This window comes from Crinia signifera, chromosome 5, assembly GCF_055691185.1.
Source record: "Crinia signifera chromosome 5, ASM5569118v1, whole genome shotgun sequence".
In the NCBI taxonomy this organism is placed as follows: domain Eukaryota; kingdom Metazoa; phylum Chordata; class Amphibia; order Anura; family Myobatrachidae; genus Crinia; species Crinia signifera.
The window spans coordinates 56220995-56244209 of NC_139221.1; the positions used below are offsets into that span (position 1 = coordinate 56220995).

A 23215-nucleotide genomic window follows, 5' to 3' on the forward strand; every position below is an offset into this window, starting at 1 on the left:
ATGATCACCTGTTCTTAAAGCCCCCATACACTACGCGATTTGGCCCCGATTCTTTAGGATTGGGCCGAGAAATCGGGTGAAATTGGCAAAATTGCGTACGGATGTCGGACGGTCTGCACATAAGATAAATCATGTGCAGCCATCTGGGGGAGTGGCAGGAGCAGGCTGGGAGTGGGGACCGGTCCGGGGGAGCGGCGCGAGATGTAGCTACAGGCAGGGAGCGGGGACCACGGCGCAGAGCAGAGAGACCGGGGGCGCGGTGGGAGAATAGAACGAAATCCTATTCAAAAGACTGGGCAGCCGCGGATTGGCTGGGAACTCAGCCAATCAGCGGCCTCCCAGTCTTTTGAATAGGATGGTTTCTATTCTCCCGCTGCTCTGCGGTCCCCACGGCGAGCGGGAGAATAGAAACCATCCTATTCAAAAGACTGGTCGGCCGCTGATTGACTGAGTTCCCAGCCAATCAGCGGCCGCCCAGTCTTTTGAATAGGATTTCTTTCTATTCTCCCGCCGTGCCCCCTGTCTCTGCTCTGCGCAGCGGTCCCCGCTCCCTGCAGCTACATCTCGCGCCGCTACCCCGGACCGGTCCCCACTACAAGCCTGCTCCTGCCGCTCCCCAGACCGGTCCCCACTTCCAGCCTGCACCTGCCGCTCCCCGCTCCCACGGACCGCCAGCTCCCCGGATTTTTACATGTGATAAATCGCATCCGATTTATCACATGTTAAAAATGGCACATCAAGTGCCAAATCTTATCAAGCTCCCCCAGGGAGCTGCCGGGGAAGCTCAGGGGAAATCGGGGCTGACTTGTCTTTAGGACAAGTCGCCCTAGTGTATAGGGGCCTTAAGAATAGTGCAAGACTGAGCTCCGGGGAAGAAAGCATTAAAATAACCTAGTGAGGGTGGAGATTACATTTATCACTGGTATACTTATAATGGTATATGTTCACTAAGTCGACATTCATTAGGTCGAAAGGCCTTACGTCGTCACCCTCAAACGGTCGACCAGGCTTTAGGTCGACAGGGTCATTAGGTCGACACAAACATTCTGTCGACATGTGTGTTTCACTTTACTTAAGTCGACATGTGCCGACAGGCGGTATTTCATGCCCTACCATCTACTAGGGCGTGGAGGTAGAATAAAATAGTGTGCCTGAAGCATGGCAAGCGCAGTGAACCATGCGAGGAGAGGCAGTGCACCGATCTGGTGCCCATGTCGACTGCGTCGACATTTGAGGCGAAAACGTGAAAAAACCATGTTGACCTTTTGACTGTCGATCTAATGACCCTGTCGACCTAAACCCACATCGGCCTTTTGAGGTTGGTGACCTAATGCTCGTCGACCTTCAGTGGTCGACAATATGATCCCAACCCATTATAATGAGCGCAGTGTGTGCGGTGCACATGGGCCCTCAAGTCCTGGGGAACATAGACCACATGTGCTGCACCCATTTCTTGAATACTTACCCCTCCAGAGTCACGCAGCAAGGGCAACAACGCTATAGAAATCACATAGAAAATGGTGCAGCTGCCATTTTCCCGTGGATTGCACCCTCTAGTGCTCAGACTCTACAGCCCTGCCGGCAGATAGGAAGGGACAGATTTTTAATCAAAAACATTTTGCATTTTCACTTGCACTTTTGGTGCAACTGTATATTTTTATACGCAGTTAATGCTAAAATTGTTTCTTTTTTTAAACTGAGAGGGTTGTTCTTACAGAAGAAGGACGATGGAGTGCATGGTAATTTTTGGATTGGTAGATTTTTTTTTTATTTACTATTTACTAACATGTTCTTATATAGCGCACACATATTCCACAGCGCTTTACAGAGAATATTTGAACACTCACACCAGTCTCTGCCCCAGTGGAGCTTACAATCTATATTCCCTACCACATGTACACGCACACACAGACATTCTCTGGTTCATTTGTTGGGAGCCAATTAGCCTACTTGTATATTTTTGGATTGTTTTGTTGACATGAGACTGTTGATATGGTCCAAATGTTGATATAGTAACATAGTTTAGGTTGAAAAAAAGACATATGTCCATCAAGTTCAACCTTTTTTTAAATATATGAAGTATGGAGACATTGACCATGTTGGCATTCACCATGTGAAATGTCTACATGTTCAGAATGTCCACTAAACAATGGATTACATACCTCTGGCAGTGGTGTGTTAGGTGTCGCTAACTGCCTAATGTCCGCATTCTGCAAAATGATGTGGACATTGTGAACACAACATCATAACCATCAAAATGTTGACTGCATCACTTTATATTATCTATTTAACCCTACATGTACTCAGAGGAGCTATGCTCAGCCCATCGAGATTTGACATCAATATAAGCAGTGACATCACGATGGCTACATGGTTTCTAGCGAAACTGGTAGGCATGATACCGTACTGTACTAGTTCATCTGCCAAAATGTGTGACAACTTATTATTGATCCAATACCTTCATTATCTACAGTATGCGTAGCCTGGGGGAGCACAAGAGGCAGCAAATCAGGGCTGGAGATTACTCCTGCTTGTATGCTTTAGTAACCAGATTGTTTTAGCTGCTTTTTTCCCCTTATTTTTAGATTTTTCACTTAACCTGCAGAATTACAAGCTAACAAGCTTAGTGATCATTCCGCTAACAAGAGAAAGATACAGCAAAAATAAAAAGTGTTTACAAACACTTAAGGGTTCTACACACAGGGAACTTTGCAAAGCGTTGTCCGGCTATCACTATTTGATGGTACTGTAGGTACAGTCCCTATATAACTACAATTCAAGCATAAGCAGATAAAACATATACACAATCACTGGCACTTTAAAGCATCAGTGACTATATTTTTGTATTATCTGCAAGTGCTCTTATCCACTTAACCCATTTATAAGGATCTCATCTTTGTTTAAAGGTAAAATCCATGTAAAGGTTCTAAGCTGGAAATGTACTACTTACTGACTGAGCATTAGAATAACGAAAGAAGAGCTGAAACAGGTTTTCATCGAGACAAAATGTCTCCCCTAAACACAGTGATTGTAAATCAATAAATCCTTCACGGACAATAAACTTGGCACTTTTATTTGCTGTAAAATTAGATTTTATGATGCTACTATATATTTAAAGCTACATGACATAATAAATGTTTTCATGAAAGATGACCGTAGAGAAAGCTTTCAGTGGCCGGCAATACCCAGCAACAGAGGGATACTCAGAACTCCGTGCTTAATGCTACAAGACCTTAATGCCAATTGTAATTTACAACCTATTCATTAGAGCCATAACACTGGCAATAAAACCAAAAAGATAGTATTGTTTTACTACGCTAATGTCGACTTTAAATTGAACTATGGCACATGCATCAAATAATAGGCAGTGACGGTGGGACCATGCGAAGATACAGCTGCTGCGTCTTGCACTAATGTATAGGATTGGGGTAATGTGGGATTTATTTCTTGCAAATGTACATTCTACAAGTTCTGCATTAAACAGCAAACCCTTACATATAGAATATGTACATTTTCACTGTTATTGGTTTATTACCTGGGTAACAAAGGATTCACCTTGTTGTACCATCAGCAATTTTCAAGTATCCCAGATGTTCCTCAGTAAAATAAAATTACCATTATACTTTCAAGTTCTTAACAGTTTCTAAACCTAGACATTTGTAAGTATAACGTATCCCTTCTTTGCAATGTCCAGCATGGACTCCAGGCATCTAGTAACAATGGTTTTTGTGAGCTGTGACAGTGAGCAGTGCTGATTGCTCGCTGTCACAGCTCGCACGGTCAGTATTCAACTGACCCCCTGCACACACCGTTTCCCTGTCGCTGGGCTTTTGCATTGACAGGGAAACGGCGCGTGCGGCCGCTAAAACATATAGGCTCGTGGCTAAATGCCGCAGGCTCCCTGCATTAGCCACGAGCCTCGCTGTTTGGGGGAATCCTCGCTGTCATCTGACAACTAGGGTTCCCCAGGAACATTGAATTGAGTGAGCGACCGGTGCGGGGGTTAAACGGTGAATTTCACCTAATTGCTATGGATCTTTTACACAAAAAGCTAAATGTAGGCAGGTGTAAAAAACTATGAGCAAAACTTATGTAGTGCTGGTAACATATCCTATGGACTATTAAGGAACCTGGCCAGAGAAACCTGTATATTAGTTATTATTACATTTCTTATATAGCGCAGCAAATTCCATTGCGCTTTACAATTGGAAGCAGTGATAGAACAAACTGCATAGTAACAGACAGTTAAAGAGGTAGGAACACCCTGTTCGTCCAAGAATGATCCTATGACCATGCCTAAGCCCAAACTTCCTTCCAACTGATTATCCTTCATGTTGGTAAACGCAGTAAGATCATCTCTATTAGCTAACGTGTGTAGCCTTTGTCACAGTATAGTAATAGGACACCCTGGAGGCAGCTGAGAATTACTCTGAGAGCTTGGTTTGGGTGGCAGGCTCCAATGAAACCAATAAAAGTCATGTTTTATTATTAAATTCTCTTTTGGTGCACCAACCAAAGACACCCTTTCTCTGTCCTCCCCAATAGGCTCCAACAGTACATGATCAACCTCATCTGAGAAAATGAATGAGCTGGCTCTAATCTAATGCAGGGTACACAACAAAACGATTTAGCCCCAAGTCACCCAATATAGATACAATCTCGATGATCTCATGTAGATTGGGCATGTTTTGGGGCCAACCAGATCCTACTCCGATACGATGCGCGGCCCCGCGGGTCGTTTGGTCGTTTTACAGATCCTACCTGCAGCAGGTAGGATCTGTAAAATATCCATTCACCTGGAAACAGGTCGCGATCGGATTACGATTGGATCGGAAGCCGATCGTGACCAGACAGATCAGCATTGTTTAGGTGTGTACCCAGCATTAGTCTCTGGTCCGCCAACTAAATCACAAAATAATTCTAGATTTTGTCAACAATGATCTTTTGTCTGCCCCATACCTAAAAAATTTAAGACATGAACTCTATCCATCTAAATTAAAGCACGAGAGAAGCCTGGTTAGTAAAAAAACAACAAAAAAACACATTAAACGGTCTATCCAAGCCTTAAAAGGCTGATGACAATATTTATCAACACTTTTCTATAAAGCACCTAACTCTACAGAGCAGTGCTGTGAGCCATCAAGGGTAACCACTACGGAACCATGTGGCAGTAGGAACCAGATCGTAGATATGTCAATGAAAATGTCAGATGCCTGACCTGTCAATTATTGATGCATTTCCAATCACTAGTGTTAAATAGTGCCATCATTTCCGACATTTTGTACAACACAACCCAGTATGGGCGGAGCAACTGTTCTATTTGGGACTGGGATGGACACAATATCCAGCAGTGGTAGCAGCATCGATTCTCACTAATTTCTGCAAACTATACTATAAAGCAGGGCTGGGCAACACCGGCCCTCCAGATGTTAATGAACTACACATCCCAGGATGCTTTGCATTAGTTTTGCTATGTGGCCATGCTGAAACTGATGCAAGGCATGCTGGGATGTGTAGATCAACATCTGGAGGGCCAGTGTTGCCCAGCCCTGCTATAAAGCCTTTTCTGTGTGTGCAGATGACAATGTTCATGTACTGTAGACTAAAGAAAAGCGTGGCTAAATATGTACACCAAGAAGGTTTATCCCAAAAGGAATAGGTCTCTGTGTTTACCAAGTTCTTGGTTATTATTATTCTTACACTATTAGTTACTGAATGTAAACTGACAAGGTTACAAAATGTTGTACCAGTAGGACATAACGTTGTACCAGTAAGACATAATGAAGTGTTTGTCTGTTACACAGCAGTACATTACTTTGTATTTAAACTGAATACTGCAGGAATTCCTAGTCAATGGTCAGTAAACATTACAAACCAGTCTGTGAAGACTGGCTAATGATTAAAAGGTAGTTAATAATTAATTATGTCCAGACCCATTATCTCAGTTCCTGAACCGCTCAGTAAATATGACATAATCAGGAACAGGGTTCCAAAAACCTTTGTATTTTTCAGTGCCTGCTTTTTTTAAATACTACATCTATCTAGCTAACCACCAATCAATCATTTTTTTAACAGAAAAATACACATAAAACATGTATGAAAACGCAGCTGACCATATACTCTTATAAAATGAACACCTTTCCAATTTTTCCAATAATTTGGGCTGTTTGCGGTTTCAGTTCATTATATTTCAGAGCAAAATTGTATTACATCCTTATGTGAATGTTCTAATATTCTCTGTAAAGCGCTGCAGAATATGTGTGCACTATATAAGAAACTGTTAAATAAAATAAATGTATTCTATCCTTCTTATGTGACGTAATCCATAGACCTTATAATAAGGTTTATGTTAAACAATGAAAAATAGGGAAGCATTCTGCACCAGAAACCAAGGGCATCTAAGTAAATGTATAAATGACCAATAGTAAATAGTAAATGGAAAAGTATATACACATTTTCCAAAAATTAGCTAGCACATAATCGGAGCAGACGGCACTCTTTGAAAAAAAATGTATCGATTTAAAAAGTTCAAGTATACAGTATACATACATCGAGAGAAAGCAAAGAAACCGATTTCTCCTAAAGTGACCTTAATGGTTCCCTCCTAGAACATATAACAAAAAACAGTGGAAAAACCCATGTCAACATTGCGACCTGTCGACCGAAAGTCATGTCAACTGTTTCACCTGTCTAAATTCTATATGTCGGTATTTTGACCTTGTCGGGATTTTAAATGTTGGCATTTTGACCGTCGGTATTTCATACCGAATCCTGAAAAGATTTAGAAAAATAACAAAAATATTAGATTTGATCTGGGAACTTGCAGGCGGATATAGAACTACAAGTTCTTAGAAACTTCAATTCCGGCTTCAATAGTGGACACTAAATAAATGATGGTTGAAGTTCTTATGTTTTTTTTAAGTATTATTTAAGATGAACACGTAAAATATGTTTTCACCTGTATAACACATGCTAAACAAAAAGCTATACCTGGATGCTGCATCAATCTCACATTACATGGACTCCTTTTCTATCTATTACTCTTTGTAATAAAAATCATCAGTCAACTGAGGAAATGAGGAATGTAGTGGCCGTAGCAAAGTGATCACAATGGTTGATAGGAAAAATAAACTCTCAAGATTGATCTGTGCAGACACCTAACCCCGGGCCCATGTCTGCATTCAGTCTGACATAGCTTGATTACTGCTAGTGTATATTTCTTCTGTTGAAAAAAATGGAATACGGTTTCGCTTACTGCTGAATAATCATGTTAATGAACCATAGTGTGGAGCATGAATTGTAATACAGTATTTCATTATTAGTCTTAATATTATCAAAACAATTACAGCTGCAAAATTAGGATGCTCTATACCAGGGGTGTCCAAACTTTTTGCGACGAGGGCCAGATTTGGTGAAGTGTAAATGAGTGGGGGCCGACCATTCAGCCTGACATTCTTTGAATCATTAATCACATCAGAATGGTCCCCCACTCTGCCCCCATTCACTCTATGTCCCCAAGCCTGCCCCTTCACTGTATTTCCCCCAGCCTGACCCATTCACTGTATGTCCTCCAGCCTGCCCCTCCTTCATTGTATGTCCCTCATTCACTGTATGTTCCCCACTCTGCACCCATTCACTCTGTCCCCCAAGCCTGCCCCCCTTCTCAATGTCCATCAGTGCCTCCATTCATTGTATGTCCCCAAGTCTGACCCTCCTTCACTGTATGACTCCAATTCACTATGTACCCCACTCTGCTTCCATTCACTGTATTTCCCCCAGCCTGACCCATTCACTGTATGTCCCCCAGCCTGCCCCTTTTTCACTGTATGTCCCTCATTCACTGTATGTTCCCCACTCTGCACCCATTCACTCTGTCCCCCAAGCCTGCCCCCTTCTCAATGTCCATCAGTGCCTCCATTCATTGTATGTCCCCAAGCCTGACCCTCCTTCACTGTATGACTCCAATTCACTGTATGACCCCCATTCACTATGTACCCCACTCTGCTTCCATTCACTGTATGTCCCCAGCCCTGCTCCCCCTTCTCTGAATGGCAATCACTGCCTCCTTCACTGTATGTCCCCTACTCTGTTCCCATTGACTGTATGTCCCCCTGCCTGCCCCCTCCCTTCTCTGTATGTTTCCCAGCCCCTTGTGTGAGCCAGAGGATGGAGAGGCAAAGCAGGAACTGCAAGGACAGGAGATGGTTGGGCTCCTGCTGCCGCCCTCCTCCACTCTGCATGTTACGGGAGCAAGCTTCCCCCTTGCTGCCCCCCTCCCCAAACACTGCTGTCACTGTGATTGTGGAGTAGGGTGATATACGATTGCAGCAGCAGGGATAGGACGCCAAACACATCTGACTGTGGCGGCCGGCACCTCCTCACTGCAGCAGACAGTAAGGTAAAGGCGCGCTCACGGGGCCCCACCTTTAGTGTTCTGTGCTTCCCACAACTGATGCTCTGCCCGTTTCCAGGTGGAGGCCGCTTGAAATGACAGCACGGGCCGCAATTTGGCCCCCGGGCCTGACTTTGGACATGCCTGCTCTATACGGTATGTGACAATGCATGTGCATACTGAAAGCATGGCGGCTGAGAAAGTCCGCTTCCCAGTTGTCCATCCCCGGGAACGAAGATAACTGTGTGAAGCTCTGTCCAGGCAAGGATCTTGGTGGCTTCCCTCATGCAGGCCCTGCTCTTTGTCTCTCCTTGCCAGGTTATATATGCAACTGTCTTTGAGTTGTCCAACTGGACCTGGATCGCCCAATGTTCCAAGAGGGAGTGAGCCTGCAATAGAGTGTAATAGAACGCTCTCAGCTCCAAGTTGTTGATATGGAGCTGCACTTCCAAAGGTGTCCATTTCCCTTGAAAATGCACCCCTTGTGTCACCGCCCCCCAGCCTAGGAGGCTGGCATCCGTTGTTAACAGAATCCAGTCCTAGATTCCGAATATCCGTCCCGCAAGGAGGTTTGGAGAGTGCAGCCACCACTGCAGAGACTGTCTTGCTTGCGCTGACAGGCGGATTAACCTGTGCCAAGCAAGGTACCTCCACCCTCATATTCTAAGTAATCATACATAAATCCAATAATAAATGGTATACCACATACTATGTAAATATATATATATATATATATATATATATATATATATATAGCAAACAGTCCGGTTTTTTAAGCCAGAGAGGGCACTCACCACCACAGTAGGTACAACGCTTATTTATTCAGGAGTAGTAGACAGGCATAGTCGTCAACGTTTCAACCCCGAAGGGCCGTTTTCAAGACAGCTATAGAGATCAGAGTGTCACCACAGCAAGCCAGGCATGACACACTGATCTCTATAGCTGTCTTGAAAACGGCCCTCCGGGGTTGAAACGTTGACGACTATGCCTGTCTACTACTCCTGAATAAATAAGCGTTGTACCTACTATGGTGGTGAGTGCCCTCTCTGGCTTAAAAAACCGGACTGTTTGCTACTTTTGGAAAATTTCCCTTTCCCTAGGGGAGCACCACAATTTTTTCAAAATACACCTGGATGGGAGTGCGGATCTCTGGACTGTGTGTGTATATATATATATATATATATATATATATATATATATATATATATATATATATATATATATATATATATGGCTAATTACCTAACTACTCCTCACCTCTACGAGGTGAAGTACCACCACTGACCACTTGAGAACAAATAAAAAATGTTGTGCTAAAATATCTCATAACAGAAAGTGAAATCAATTTTGCAGGGACACTGATCGGTTTCAAGCTTGCTGGATATGGATAGAGGGAGCTGTGAAGAGAGATTGGCAGTAGGAGCAGATAGGAGCTGGGGATTTTGAGCCATCATTTTGATGGGATTTTAACTAGTTGAACAATAAATTTGGACTTTAAAGTGCATAAACATAATGAAAAACGAGTTAAGGCAATACATGTTGCCTATATTTTTTGGGAGAGTTATTTACATAAAGTTGCAGAGCTGCACAGAGAGAATATTTGCCATCCATAATAGTCTTTCTCCTAAAGACACTATTTTCCCATCGGAAATGTCAGTAAAGAAAGATTTACTTGAATAAATTGCTAAACAAAATTGCCTTTGATCTATCCTGTAAACCAAACAGACAAAAAAATAAACCTGCAACAATCGACTCAGGCACAGTGATAAGCCAAAAACTGGGCGAAAAAGTTACAATTATTTTTAACTGTTGTCCAATTGTAGTCAAAAGGTAGTTAAGTACCCGGATCTTTCTGCAGTTGGTACCGTATGTTATTTCATAATGTGCTGGCCACAATCCAAACCAGGTGATATAACTATTAATATGTAATTAGTAGCTGATTCACTGCCCACATAATCTATATTGTGTTGAAATGTATCATATTGCTTCTTTTCTCCGGTGATCTCTCAGCACTGCCCATGAGGCTGCTGGGATGGGGTTTTTACGGGGCGATATGAAAGTCTGTGAATTTATACTGTCAGCTCTTGTCTATGAAGGAAACTCTAGGTTACACGTTTCCCATCCAGTGCGAGGAGTGAGAGAGTGGGAAACGCTTGCAGATTGCCATAGGCATTTCTCCCCGGAACTGCGCCAGGATATAAAACACAAAATGTATGTAATTAATGCATGCACCAGTTTTATAGTTCTCTCTGGTATGTAACTCTCTACATTACTCTTAAACATAAATTACAAAAGAAAGCGTATAATATTATTACAAGCAAAACACTTGGGGGAACAATTCCCTGCCTGCTGAGCTTACACTTTAATTAGATAACTATGGGAGAGAAAAATAAAACAAAAGAACATTACCTAACTAATGCTCAATACAGCAAAGTCTAATTAAGAGCAAATGTATATTTTTATTCCTTGGAAGCATGCACTTATGATTTGTGTTTAGTACTCACACCTGGTTTCTGACCAGTATACTGTAATATGTCATATTTTAAGACATAACGATGGTTCAGGAGACAGAAAATACATTATTTTAAGTCACACCATATAATCTATACACTGAAGAGTGATATGCCAATTTAGCATGATCACCTACAACAAAATAATCTCAATGGTTTAAACCATTAACTGCTTAGACATGCTTAGATGATAGATGGTGCTTGCGGAACTACAAACACCAAAATTTCTTATCAGCCAGGGCTGGCTGGAATACTATCACAGAAATATTATATTGCTTTCCCCCAGTTCCATTATTTTCCGTATGACTGGCTGAACAGGTGATGACCTCCAGCCTCATTGTTTTCAATAAGGCTGGAGGTCAGCATCTGCCAAGGGGATACAGTCGTATTGTCGACCTCACTTAGGTCGACACCATTGGGTTGACAGGTGGGAAGGTCGACAGGGTTCTAGGTCGACATGGGTGAAAGTCGACAGGTGTCTAGGTCAACATGGGACAAGGTCGACATGGGTTAGGTTGACAGGTCGTTTTTTGAGCCGACGTGCTGACAGGCGGTATTTCATGCCCTACCATCCACTAGGGCGTGATGGGAGAATAAAATAGTGTGCCGAGCGCAGCGAGGCACCGTGCCCGAAGCATTGCGAGCGCAGCGAGCGATGTGAGGGGCTGCGGTTCACTTCCAACTGTGTCCATGTCGACATTCGGGTAAAAAAACAGTGAAAAAACCCATGTCGACCTAACGGCCTGTCCACCTAACGCATATGTCGACCTTGTCCCATGTTGACCAAGACACCTGTCGACCTTCACACATGTTGACCTATAACCCTGTCGACCTTCCCACCTGTCGACCCAATGGTGTCGACCTAACTATGGTCGATAAAATGATCCACACCCCTGCCAAGCCAATCACACATGGAAAAATTGTTGGCGATTGGCTGAGCTTCCCTCTCGACTGTTTCAGAAACAATTCAGTAAAAAATCCCAGCATGTACAACAATAGAGAGGAATGCTGATACAGAATCACTGTCTACCCAGGACCTTTAAGAGGTTAGTGACTGGAAAATCCAGTCAGAAGAGAACAGCATAGGGCTGTGTCTTGCCACCGCTTGACCAAAAGAGAATGTATCTCTACCTCTTGAAGATGGGCAGAACACTGGTGGGAGTGGCATGACTCTGATCTGAGGCAGAACCCATTGCTAGGGCCACTATTGAGCTCTGTATATAGGTCACATGAATGCAATGCTTGTAATGCTATGCTGGTCACTCCCTTTGGGGGAGCTAGCTGAATAGTGTCATCAACAGGGTCATGAAAAAAGAATTGGGTGGAGCGCCTGTGATATTGATCCTGTGTAGAACACTGGAGATGTCCTCTATATATCCGATTCAACTCCCATTTGAAATACTGAACAAAGTGGAAGAGTACTGCCGGGCTGTGCTAAATATATGGAGAACAGATTGAAGGGAAATACTTCTCACGCAGTTTATTCCTCAGCAACACAGATCGACATTAACAGGACTGAGTGGTGCACAAGATATGTGCCATTATAGTGATAAATAGAAGAGGAAGGTGGCATTGAAAGATAACCACTACTTTGTACGTGAAATCTACTTTACTGCAGTGATAACTTACAGTGATTAATATCAGGCATGTATAATTGGCTCAAAGGAGCAATCTCACATTACACAGTGCTGGAGCCAACAGGCTGAGTCAGCAGACACATGACGGTGGGTAATAACTACCTGCATAGCAATCTTTTCTCTTCAGAGCTACAGTAAGATCTGTAGGCAGCCCTCAGCATATGTCCCCTCCGCTACATTTCACTCCACGGTGCATGGAACTGGGCACTGCAAACCCGCTGATGCTAGTGAATGATGTGAAGGTCAGACATATCCAGCATCTCACACGTTGTCTCCTGAAAACTTCCCCACCGGCAAGATGATGCTAGCTATACTATATTATAGAGGGTCTGCATTTTGAAACTATACAATGTATTTATTGGGTAATTGTGTATTATCAGGGTGCCCATTTTGTAGTGGTGTATTGAGAATACCAATACAGCACTATTCTGGCTACGCAAGTGGCTCTGGAGCCCTAAAAATACACAATGCTTAATATCCCCACTATCCACGTCGGCGTGGAGTGGATTTTTTAAAGTGTGGCGAGCCCGAAGCGTGGTGAGCCAATGTGGATACTGGGGGTATCACGTGGAAAGTGGGGGTATGACGTGGATAGTGGGGGTATAATGGCTGGTCTATACTTACCCTCCTCTGACCCGGGCACTGCGTCAATTCCCGCTGACTCCCCGCGATCCACAGTGATTTCCCAGCAGTCACATTCAGTGCCGCTGCTCCGGGACTCGCCATGGATGCTGTACGCAATTAGCGTAGTGCCGCTGAGGGAGCAGGGAAACCATGTGATGCACCGCCAGCGGCACTATGCTGAATTACGTACAGCGTCCGCTGCGAGTGCCGGAGCAGGGGGACTGAATGCGACTGCCGGGGAGTCACAGTGGATCGCAGGGATCGACGCGCTGCCCGGGCTGGAGGAGGGTAAGTATAAACCACACCACCCTGCTGACTCCTGTTTTTATCACGGCGCCGGCTACGCTGACAACGTAGCTTAGCCTAGGTTGAAAACGTAACGTAGCCGGGTGCACTGATAATACACAAGTACCATTTATTGTATTCTTCCATTAAAGAAAGTGCATAAGGCTAATGTGTGGACCTCTGTGGGATCTGAAATACATTATACATATTAACATTCTGCATACCTAATAACATTGGCAATGCAATATTGTGCTATCACAGCCAGAAAGGAGACCAGCCCGGCTAAGTAATAATACATAGTATACCGCACACCACAGGCAGCCACCGCTAGCACCAATAGACTTGTATATCCTGCTAGGCAACAACGTCCCTCTAACAGGATAACATGTTCTAGGAATATGGTGCACCCCTCTTCTAGTCTGAGGGCCGCATTGGGAGATAGCACTCATTGAAAGTGCCTTACTTACGGTAAACATGTAAAACACATACAATATACTAGTGAAAAAGGCCTTGCAATGGCACAAATCAGGATGTGCCACCTATTGTAGGGGTGATGTATATCTGTGTCTCCTCACCGCTGCAGCACAACGCCACCACCTCATAGCAGCCTCCTGCCTCACCACTGTGCTCTCTCCATTTGGCTTCTGATGGAAATGGCTACATAGTCTCTGTACAGTGCTGCAGTATATGGGTGCACTATATACGTAGCAAATGTCTTTCTGTTATGTACTGTATACCAATAAAGCATGAATATTGTCACGCAGCTGCTGCCATGTATAATAAGGGTAAAAATACTTATTTTCTGGGAGGTAAACGATCTCCCAACATATGTGTATGTGTGTGCATGTGTGTGTTAGGGAACATAGACTGTAAGCACCACTGGGGCAGGGCCTGATGGGAATGGCTACATTTTCTCTGTAAAGCTCTAGAACAGGGGAGCGCAATATAAACAACTGTTCCGAATAACATGAAAGCTTATCTTGATATACTCTCCCTCAGGCTGAGATCTATCTCTGGCCTGCACGTCCTTGCATCTATGATAGCCAACCTCTCAGTAGTGCCAAAAAGACTCCTGCTGTGCCACTGCCCCCCTGCAGAATTCCTTGCCACACTTATCACTCTCTTTCCAGTCTTTGAACGCTTTCTGAAGTCGTCCCACGTTTTTACTAGTGCCATCACTGCTAATGCCTACCCGACTGCCACCTATACTACTCACATTGGTCCACACTCACAACTGTCACAACCAGCAACCTGAGCAAACACTCCAGTTTGTATTGCTCTTCCCTTTTCCTAACCTACTGTAACCTCTCCCCTGAGCAGGGCCCTCCCTACCTGCTGTTTTCATGCATGCATTTATTTCCTTGTAGGATTTGCTATTTGAACACTGTGGAACCGTAAATATTAAGAATTATAACAACAACTGTGCCTTTTTATTCCTTTAGTCTACTACAATCTTCCTTTGTACAGCTACATATAATGGAACTGTAGCGATACAGTTCTGCGAGCTTGTGTATTCAGTCTTATTGGTATAATTACATAACGGTGCCCTTCCGTGTTCCTTAATCTAAGTTCAAAGCAATGAAAAGTTATGTGATTACTAGTTGTCAGTGTTAAGGACTAAATCCAAACACGAACATAAAGAAACAAAATAAAGCTATATATTAACCAAGGACTAATGGAATACGCAAAGAGACAGAGCTTAGTGAATTGTAATCTTGCAAAACTACAGTATATATAACTACAGTATATATAAAAGCAGTGTGATATCTAACTCTGCTGACACCATCACGTAAGGCCACCAAGCTGGATAGTATCTGCACCTTCAATAATCTTCTGCTAATTTTCTGCTCCGCCAACTTAAAAGCCATTTCCTAAACAAAACCAGGCAGACAGTTTGAGTGACTGATTCCTCTGTGGTATCGTCTTGTTTTTCTAAGAGGTCTTTCTTTAGAAGACAGAGATGTTTAGGGAGAAAGACAGAAAGAAGATCTTTGCATTTCATATCTGTTCAAAGAAGACCTAATGCTAATTCACCGATGTGCAATCAACTTGACAAATGGATGCTGTGCAACCCCGTGCCTCTCTCTGAAACCCGAGAGCCTGATTTACACAATATTCTGCAACGTGAGGGAAGCCCAAATTCCAGGCGGACTTAGTGCTGTCATGCCGGAGAAAAAACTGATCTGATAATTCTTCCCATATATATATATTGAAATCTGATCATACTGGGAAAAACGACAAACCACAGGGAGGGATAAACGAAAGAATGCTAAAAAAATACACTTCGCCATTACAATTAAAACAACAAAACCATCGTATAAAACACTGCTAGGCGTATCACATGCAACAAACGCGCCCATTGGCCAAAACCAAGGAATGCAAGCTTATTAATGAGCTTTTAGAAACAAAGCAGTTCTTATGTACTGGCCAGTGACTGGGAGCTGCTAAATGCCGGGCAAATCACATGCTACAAACTTACTCATTAGGAGACGAAGTTTAATTTACAATATTCAAGTTCAGTGTGAACCACATCCTGTGGGTTTGTGATGTCACTGCACCTGTCCCGCAGGGTGTGATGCTGTCGAATCAGGCTTTGTGGACAGGACATGGATTTCTTGTTACTGCTGCAAGAGATGTCTAAAGGAAAAAAGGTACTTGTTTAGTTTCACAGCGCCCGATATATCGGAATGCGATATCGGCTGATATATCGGATGCCATCCGATCCAATTTTTGACCTGTTCATAACGCCACTATCCACTATGCATGGAGTTGATTTTATATAGTGTGGTGAGCACAGCGAGCCACCAAGCCCAAAGCGTGGCGAGAATAGCGAGCGGCCTCCGATTACTGCGCTCGCCACACTATATAAAATCAACTCCATGCGTAGTGGATAGTTGTGTTATGAACAGGTCAAAAATCGCATCGGATCGCATCGATATATCGGCCGTTATTTCATCCAATATATCGGCCAATATCACATCCGATATATCGGGCGCCGTGAAACTAAACAAGTACAAAAAAAAAAAAAGACCCATTCTGCCGGGTATGGGTCATAGGGTCGACAAGAGGAAGGCCAACATGGATTAGGTCGACATCATCAAGGTTGACATGACTGAAGGCCAACATGGGGTTAGGTTGACAGGGCCATTGGGCCAACACAAGCATTAGGTCTATATGGGGAAGGTCGACGGTCAAAAAGTCAACATGGGGTTTTTATCCCGAATGTTGACACAGTCGACATGGGCACACAAAAAGTGCGCCGTGCTTTGGGCACAGTGACCCGCTACGCTTGGCACGCTATTTTATTCTCCCACCAAGCCCTAGTGGATGGTAGGGCATGAAATACCACCTGTTGGCAAGTTAGCGCAAAAAAAAAGTGAAAAACCCCCATGTCAACCCAACCTTCATGCATGTTGACCTTCAGTGGTCGACCCAATGCATGTCTAACTTCCTCTTTTCACCCTAGTGACCGTATAGCCCCTTGTCAGTATCACAGATTTGCGTGCTGCATCCGAAGAAGGAGCACAGGAGTATTATCAGAATCCTTCAGCTTCATTCCAATAAATGGACCATTTTTTAATGGATAAAAAAAGAAACTTTTTTTAAAAATATTTTTTTTGACATTTTTTTATAAAAATGTTATTTATTCTAAACAGAAAGCTGGTTCTCGTGTGCTTATTTGGCCATTAAGGTGTTCAGATGAGAGCAACAAGACTCTTTATTTTATTTTTCCAGTTACTGTTATGTTTAGTATTGTGTACCCTGTATTGTTCTAATGTGCGCCATATGCAGGCTGCCGCCAACCACTTGTGGTGCCTTATAAATAAAATGTAATAATAATAATAATAGTTCTATAGATTGTAAGCTTGCAGCTGGGCCCTCCTACCTCCAAGTCTGCCTGTTGCATTCCTCCCAACTTTTGGCAACGTCGATGCGGGACGCTGGAAATTTCGGGGGTGTGGCCTAATTTCGGGGGCGTGGTCTATACTCGCAGCTCCCCCGCGAGGCCACGCCCCCATTTTACCGCTATGGGGGCATGACCCAGAGGCTCTGTGAGCCTCTAGCCATGCCCCCAGCACCCTGGCTGCGGGAATAGACGCTGTGCGCATGCGCACAACGTTTATTCCCCGCTGTTTAGCAGCCGACAGGGGGGACTCCCAACAGCCCCCCCACACCGCGGGACACCACCGACCGCGGGTGGGACAGCGGGACAGGCCCTGATAATCGGGACTGTCCCGCTGAAATCGGGACTGTTGGGAGGTATGCTGTTGTTACCCAGTTTGTCTTATCACTGTCTACTATTGTAAAGCGCAACGGAATCTGCTGCGCTATATAAGAAACTGTAAATAAATAAATAGTTAACAGCATCAGTATATTTCCCAACCTGACTGATCACTTAGGATCCTGTTTGTAATTTATCTGTCAGGGTAGGGCCACATCTGAAGGTCTGGCTGCCACACTTGGACAAACAAATCTGCATGTCTGCAGCCTTACCCTCCCCAATTCCCATCGAGTTACAGACACTTACAAAACTGTTAGCAAAATAAAGATGCAATGTCTAGTAAACACAAGAGACATGTAATGAGTTATCCCCCAGACTGATGACTCTTTTGTTGATAGCTGTTTAGGCACTGGCTGAAGTGCTACTTTCTCAATTTATACAAGTCCATCTATCTGCTGCCCTATTATAATTGATGTGCTGAACTTATCCGGCTAAAGTAAACTGCAAAAACTTCCATAAACTTGCATTATACAGTAGAGTCATTTCATAGTGCAGTGGTTCCCAAGCTGTGTGCCGTGGCTCCCTGGTGTGCCCCGGGACACTTGCAGGGGTGCCACGGGTTGGTGGTCCAGGACCAATTCAAATAATTTATGATCAATTATTTACGGACAAAACCAGTGCTGGTGGCTTCCAATCATAAACTATGTACAATCAGAAGCAAATTCTGCCATTTAAAACATAACTGAACCAAATAATCACATATAAACACAATCTACTTAATTTTATATATATTTTTTTGGGCCTAGGGGTGCCGTGGAAAAATTCTGATACTCTAGGGTGCCGTGATTCAAAAAAGATTGGGAACCCCTGCCATAGTGCATCACATGTCCCAGCTGTGTGACACGGCAATGTTGTTGCATAATTACCTTTTCTAATACTTGTTTTGTGAACAATACTGTATTCCAAAAATAGTACCTTAGCTAAGGCTGAGTAAATCCGAAATCATGGACAAACGCACAAGCTCACTAGGCAGTGGCAAATAAATATTTAACAGTACAGATGGTTTATAGGCTCTTTCACACATTTAAATAGGATAAGTGGTCAGGAAAAGATTAAACATCATAATAAATAAAGAAATACGCAAACACAGTAGAAGCAGCACTGCACTTTCAAAGCTCACCATCTCCCACTTCATAGTAAGGCTCCTGTCTCTTCCTCCTGGCAGCTACGCTCTGGTCCATTGTGATGTTTGAGGGCAGTAAATGTGTTTGCCTATGCTAGATGACTCTCACGGCTACCGATATAGTAAACAATATAGGCCGCAGGTGAATGAATTGCTCATACACACTGAACAATATCAGTAGACAATGTCATTCAGCGACATCACTGGGACCTAATGTAGCCAAACATCGACCTGGATGTTCAGCCCTTCTGAGCAATATCTTTTAAAAAATTGTCTAGTGTGTAAGGGGCTTAAGGTTATTTATTACAGATATTGCTAACTCATTGTTGCTACGGCAAACATGTGACATACGTTGGAAAAGGCTCGCACTTGTAACGTAATAGTACAGCGCTGTAATTCCATGCTGTGGGTGCGACCTGATGTTCCAAACAGGTACTAGTGGCCATATCACAGCAACGATAAGCGCAGCTATATCTGTTACTTATTGCGACCATAACATGGATTGCGGAAAAACATTGTTTGCATTGGATGCTGCTTTGTTTAGCAGCCTCCTCTTAATATATTTAGAATGAGACGCAAAGAAGAATATTCATGGAACATTACATCAATTTATTAAGCAAATAACCTTATTTAGTTACTCAATATTTTAGATATTATGTGGGGATTTCAATTGTTAATCACTTTTTGATCTCCATCCTAAAGCGACAGGAGACCACAAGAGTATATTTGCTGACTCTTCTTAATTGCGCTCATTATGGTCCAGATTAGCTATGCATACTAAAGGGCACACCATAAAAAGTTGCCCTGTTTGAGTAAAAAAAAATTCTGATCATTTCAGCTCACCACCCCTGGGGAGAGTGTGAACTGAAATGCGGACAACGGCAGCCAATCGCGGTTCAATAAAGCTACAATTGAATAGCGTAATGGGGCAACAACAGCTGACTGCTGGCACCCAAATTATATATATATATATATATATATATATAACAATCAGAACCATGGGTATATTCACCCAATCGCCAAAGGGAGCTCCTACATAGTGTCCGTTCCTATAATGCTTTTCCTTGAGAGTCCGAAATGATAGGTGGCTGATATATTTGAGCAAATGGACTTTTTGGGAGAGATAGCGCACTCCTGCCAAGGGATCGCCTGATGGTTGATGGGTCCCACTTGGTATGCTGGCTTAGTTTGTCTTGGATGTTTAACGGCTGACAAGGATGGGAAAGCTGGGCCACTCACTTAAACAATGGCTGGTGTAGGGTCCAGATGGTGGGTGTTCGTGTACAAAAGTCAACATGATCAGAAATCATGTTATCATGCCCGTCGGCAGAAAGCAACTGGATAGCTGCTGACGGCCGCATTGTAGCTGCTGAAGGGCGCATAATACTGCTGCAGGTGGCAAAAACAATCGAATCGCCCCCTATGTGGCTCATGTGGAATTAGATGCAAATGCATAGTGTGCACTTATCTCACCGTGTTTAATACTACACAATCACACCAACAATTCTTACATCTCTTAACCAACAGTGGCGCGTTTCACACTTATGACTTTTGGGACACATGTACGGTGAAAGTACAGAAGTCTCCAAAGAAATAGACGACAATGATTATGACCATAATGCTGCTTTCACATCGCAAAGCCAGGTCGGACCCGGGATCGACACATTTACATTAAACCCGCACATTATACAGAGGAAGACCTGGGTTTAACCCTTCTTATAACCCGTGTCGAGTTGCCGGATTGCTTGACCCTGGTTATAAGGTATGGTGTTTTCACAACGCACTTAGACTAGGGTTGTTACATGAGCAACATGGTACTGTAATTACCCAGGTGCGAGGTGCGGTGTGAAAGGGGCCTAAGTGGATCACTTGTGGGCGCTTGAACCCTGGCGCAAACTACGCAAGGACGCTGGACACACAGCTGCAAATGATTTGCACTATTTAGTGAGACGCAAATTCTATTCAACTATTTTGAGTGTACAATCCATCCAGGGTACTCTTAAACAGCGCACCCAAGATGGCAGCTTCACCTGGTACTTTATGTGGGTGGAAAACATGACCAGTGGAAGCTATTACCCAAAATGTCTACATCATTTCTGCATTATGCTTACGGTGCACTTGAGGTTTTTTTTTATGTCTGTGTGGCTTATCTATTGCTGTTTTACTTACATCTTCTGTACTATGTGCATTGTTTTTGACGTCTGTAAAGTACCTTGAGTCCTGTTGGAGAAAGAGCCCTATATAAATAACATTATAATGACTGTTATTACTTATTAATACTCTTATTATTACTAGCAATGAGAAAATAGGACAGTAGGTTGATCTATGCCTATTAAGCAAACAGCAGATACGGCTTTTAAAAAAATACTTCCTAGAAGCAAAAAGTTGTATCATTTACTAAGAGGAAAACACAAAGAAAATCGTCAAAATGCTCTACAGTGAATTAATTCTACTAGGGTATATGAAAAAAAAAAAAAAAAAAACTTTTAAGTTCTTTCAATAAATATACAGAGCTCGTAATTTAGCTTTGCTGTAAGTAAAAGTAACCAGGAGGATTAGATATATAGATTAACTAAAGTAAACCCAGGCTGCAACGGGCTATGCATGCATTATTTACCCTCCTGTTGTCACAGCCCCAGAAAGGCTTCCCTACCCAAACATGTCATGCTGGAGGAAATGAATTGTAGCAGCTGCCTGTCTGGCAACATTGAGAGCCACAGCAGAGATGTCCTGCTGAATTAACGTCTTGTAAACGTTAGGGAACATCAAACAGCTCTTGTGATGTTTCCTCTGCGTGAGAGATGGTGAAGAAGGGTACAGTGGTCACTGACAAACGGCGCAGTCTGGTAAATGCATGTGTACTTTATCAACAGGTGTTCAATTTAAATCCTGCTGAATGGACTTCTGCAAACTCACTTTACCCATGGGAAGCAACATACGTTTTTAGCAGCAGGCCAGCGTTGTAGTTAAATGGTCAGAAAAAGCCAACTTTATAGGCTGAGTATGTATATCTCTATGTAGAGCCCTATGTAAGTGTTAATGACATACCATATAAATAGCGCCAAATTGGATAGATTTTCAATGATATCAAAAGCATTTGTACCAGGAGATGCTCACATCTGACAATTTTGTTTTTAATTCAGAATACTGACAGACTGATCTTTAGGATCTAAAAATACTGGATACTTTTGTATGCTGTGCTCTAGATCAGGGGTCTTCAACCCATGGCCCGCGGGCCACGAGTGGCCCGCGGAGCTGATCTCAGTGGCCCCCTGCCCGCCATGCAAAGGATTTTTATTTTTAAGTAAAAGAAAATGCTGCCGAGGGAGGCAGTGTAATGGAGTCCCCTTGGGTGCCGCCTACCAGATTTCCATTGGCTGCAGGCAGGGCAGAGGAGTGGATCCAGCGCGGCTGAGGGAGGAGGAGGCACGTCTGGTCATGAGCTGGGGAGTTGGGACCCGGCAAAGCTGTGGGAGGAGGAGACGCAGCTGGCGGGAGCAGGGGACCCGGCACTGGAACTGCAGGAGGAGGAGGCACAGCTGGCGGAGGGGACCCGGCGAAACTGCAGGAGGAGGTATGGATGGTGGAAGCAGGTGACCCGTCAAAGCTGCAGGATGAGGAGGTACATCTGGCCGGGAGCAGGGGACCTGGCAAAGCTGCAGGCATTACTGGGGGCATTGTGTGTGGGGCATTACTGGGGGCATTGTGTGTGAGGGGCACTGCTGGGGCATTGTGTGTGAGGGGCACTGCTGGGGCATTGTATGTGAGGGGCACTGCTGGGGCATTGTGTGAGGGGCACTGCTGGGGCATTGTGTGAGGGGCACTGCTGGAGCATTGTGTGAGGGGCACTGCTGGGGAATTGTGTGTGTGAGGGGCACTGCTGGGGAATTGTGTGTGTGAGGGGCACTGCTGGGGCATTGTGTGTGTGAGGGGCACTGCTGGGGCATTGTGTGTGAGGGGCACTGCTGGGGCATTGTGTGTGAGGGGCACTGCTGGGGCATTGTGTGTGAGGGGCACTGCTGGGGCATTGTGTGTGAGGGGCACTGATGGGGCATCATATGTATAAGCAGGAGTACTGCTGGCATTATGGTCTGTGGCATAATGGGCATCAGTGTGGGGCATAATGTGCAATGGGCATAATTTTGTGTGGATTAATGTGTAATGGGCATCACGGTGCGGCATAATGTGTAATGGGCATTATGGTGTATGACATAATGTACAACAGGTATTACGGTGTGTGGCATAATGTCTAATGGACACTATGGTGTGATGCACAATGTGTAATGGGCATTACGGATAAACAATGTAACAGTGTATATTGATTTAAGTAGCCTTTCATTGTTTGGGTTTGATCTGTGAGGC

At 43.8% G+C, this 23215-nt stretch overlaps 1 protein-coding gene across 11 annotated transcripts in view; it reads right to left on the reverse strand.

Annotated features, from left to right (window-relative positions):
- STAU2 (staufen double-stranded RNA binding protein 2) overlaps positions 1–23215 on the reverse strand; it is a 296288-nt gene that overhangs the window by 42350 nt on the left and 230723 nt on the right. For 6 of the 11 annotated variants that reach the window (XR_014474842.1, XM_083187265.1, XM_083187259.1 and 3 more), the window contains one exon: positions 21023–21073. The exons of the other annotated variants lie outside the window; for them this stretch is intronic. Coding sequence is in view for 5 of the 6 variants with exons in the window: in XM_083187265.1 (XP_083043391.1) it covers positions 21023–21073 (51 nt within the window). In the remaining variant the exon portion in view is untranslated. The remainder of the gene's footprint in view (positions 1–21022; positions 21074–23215) is intronic. 11 annotated transcript variants of the gene reach the window in all.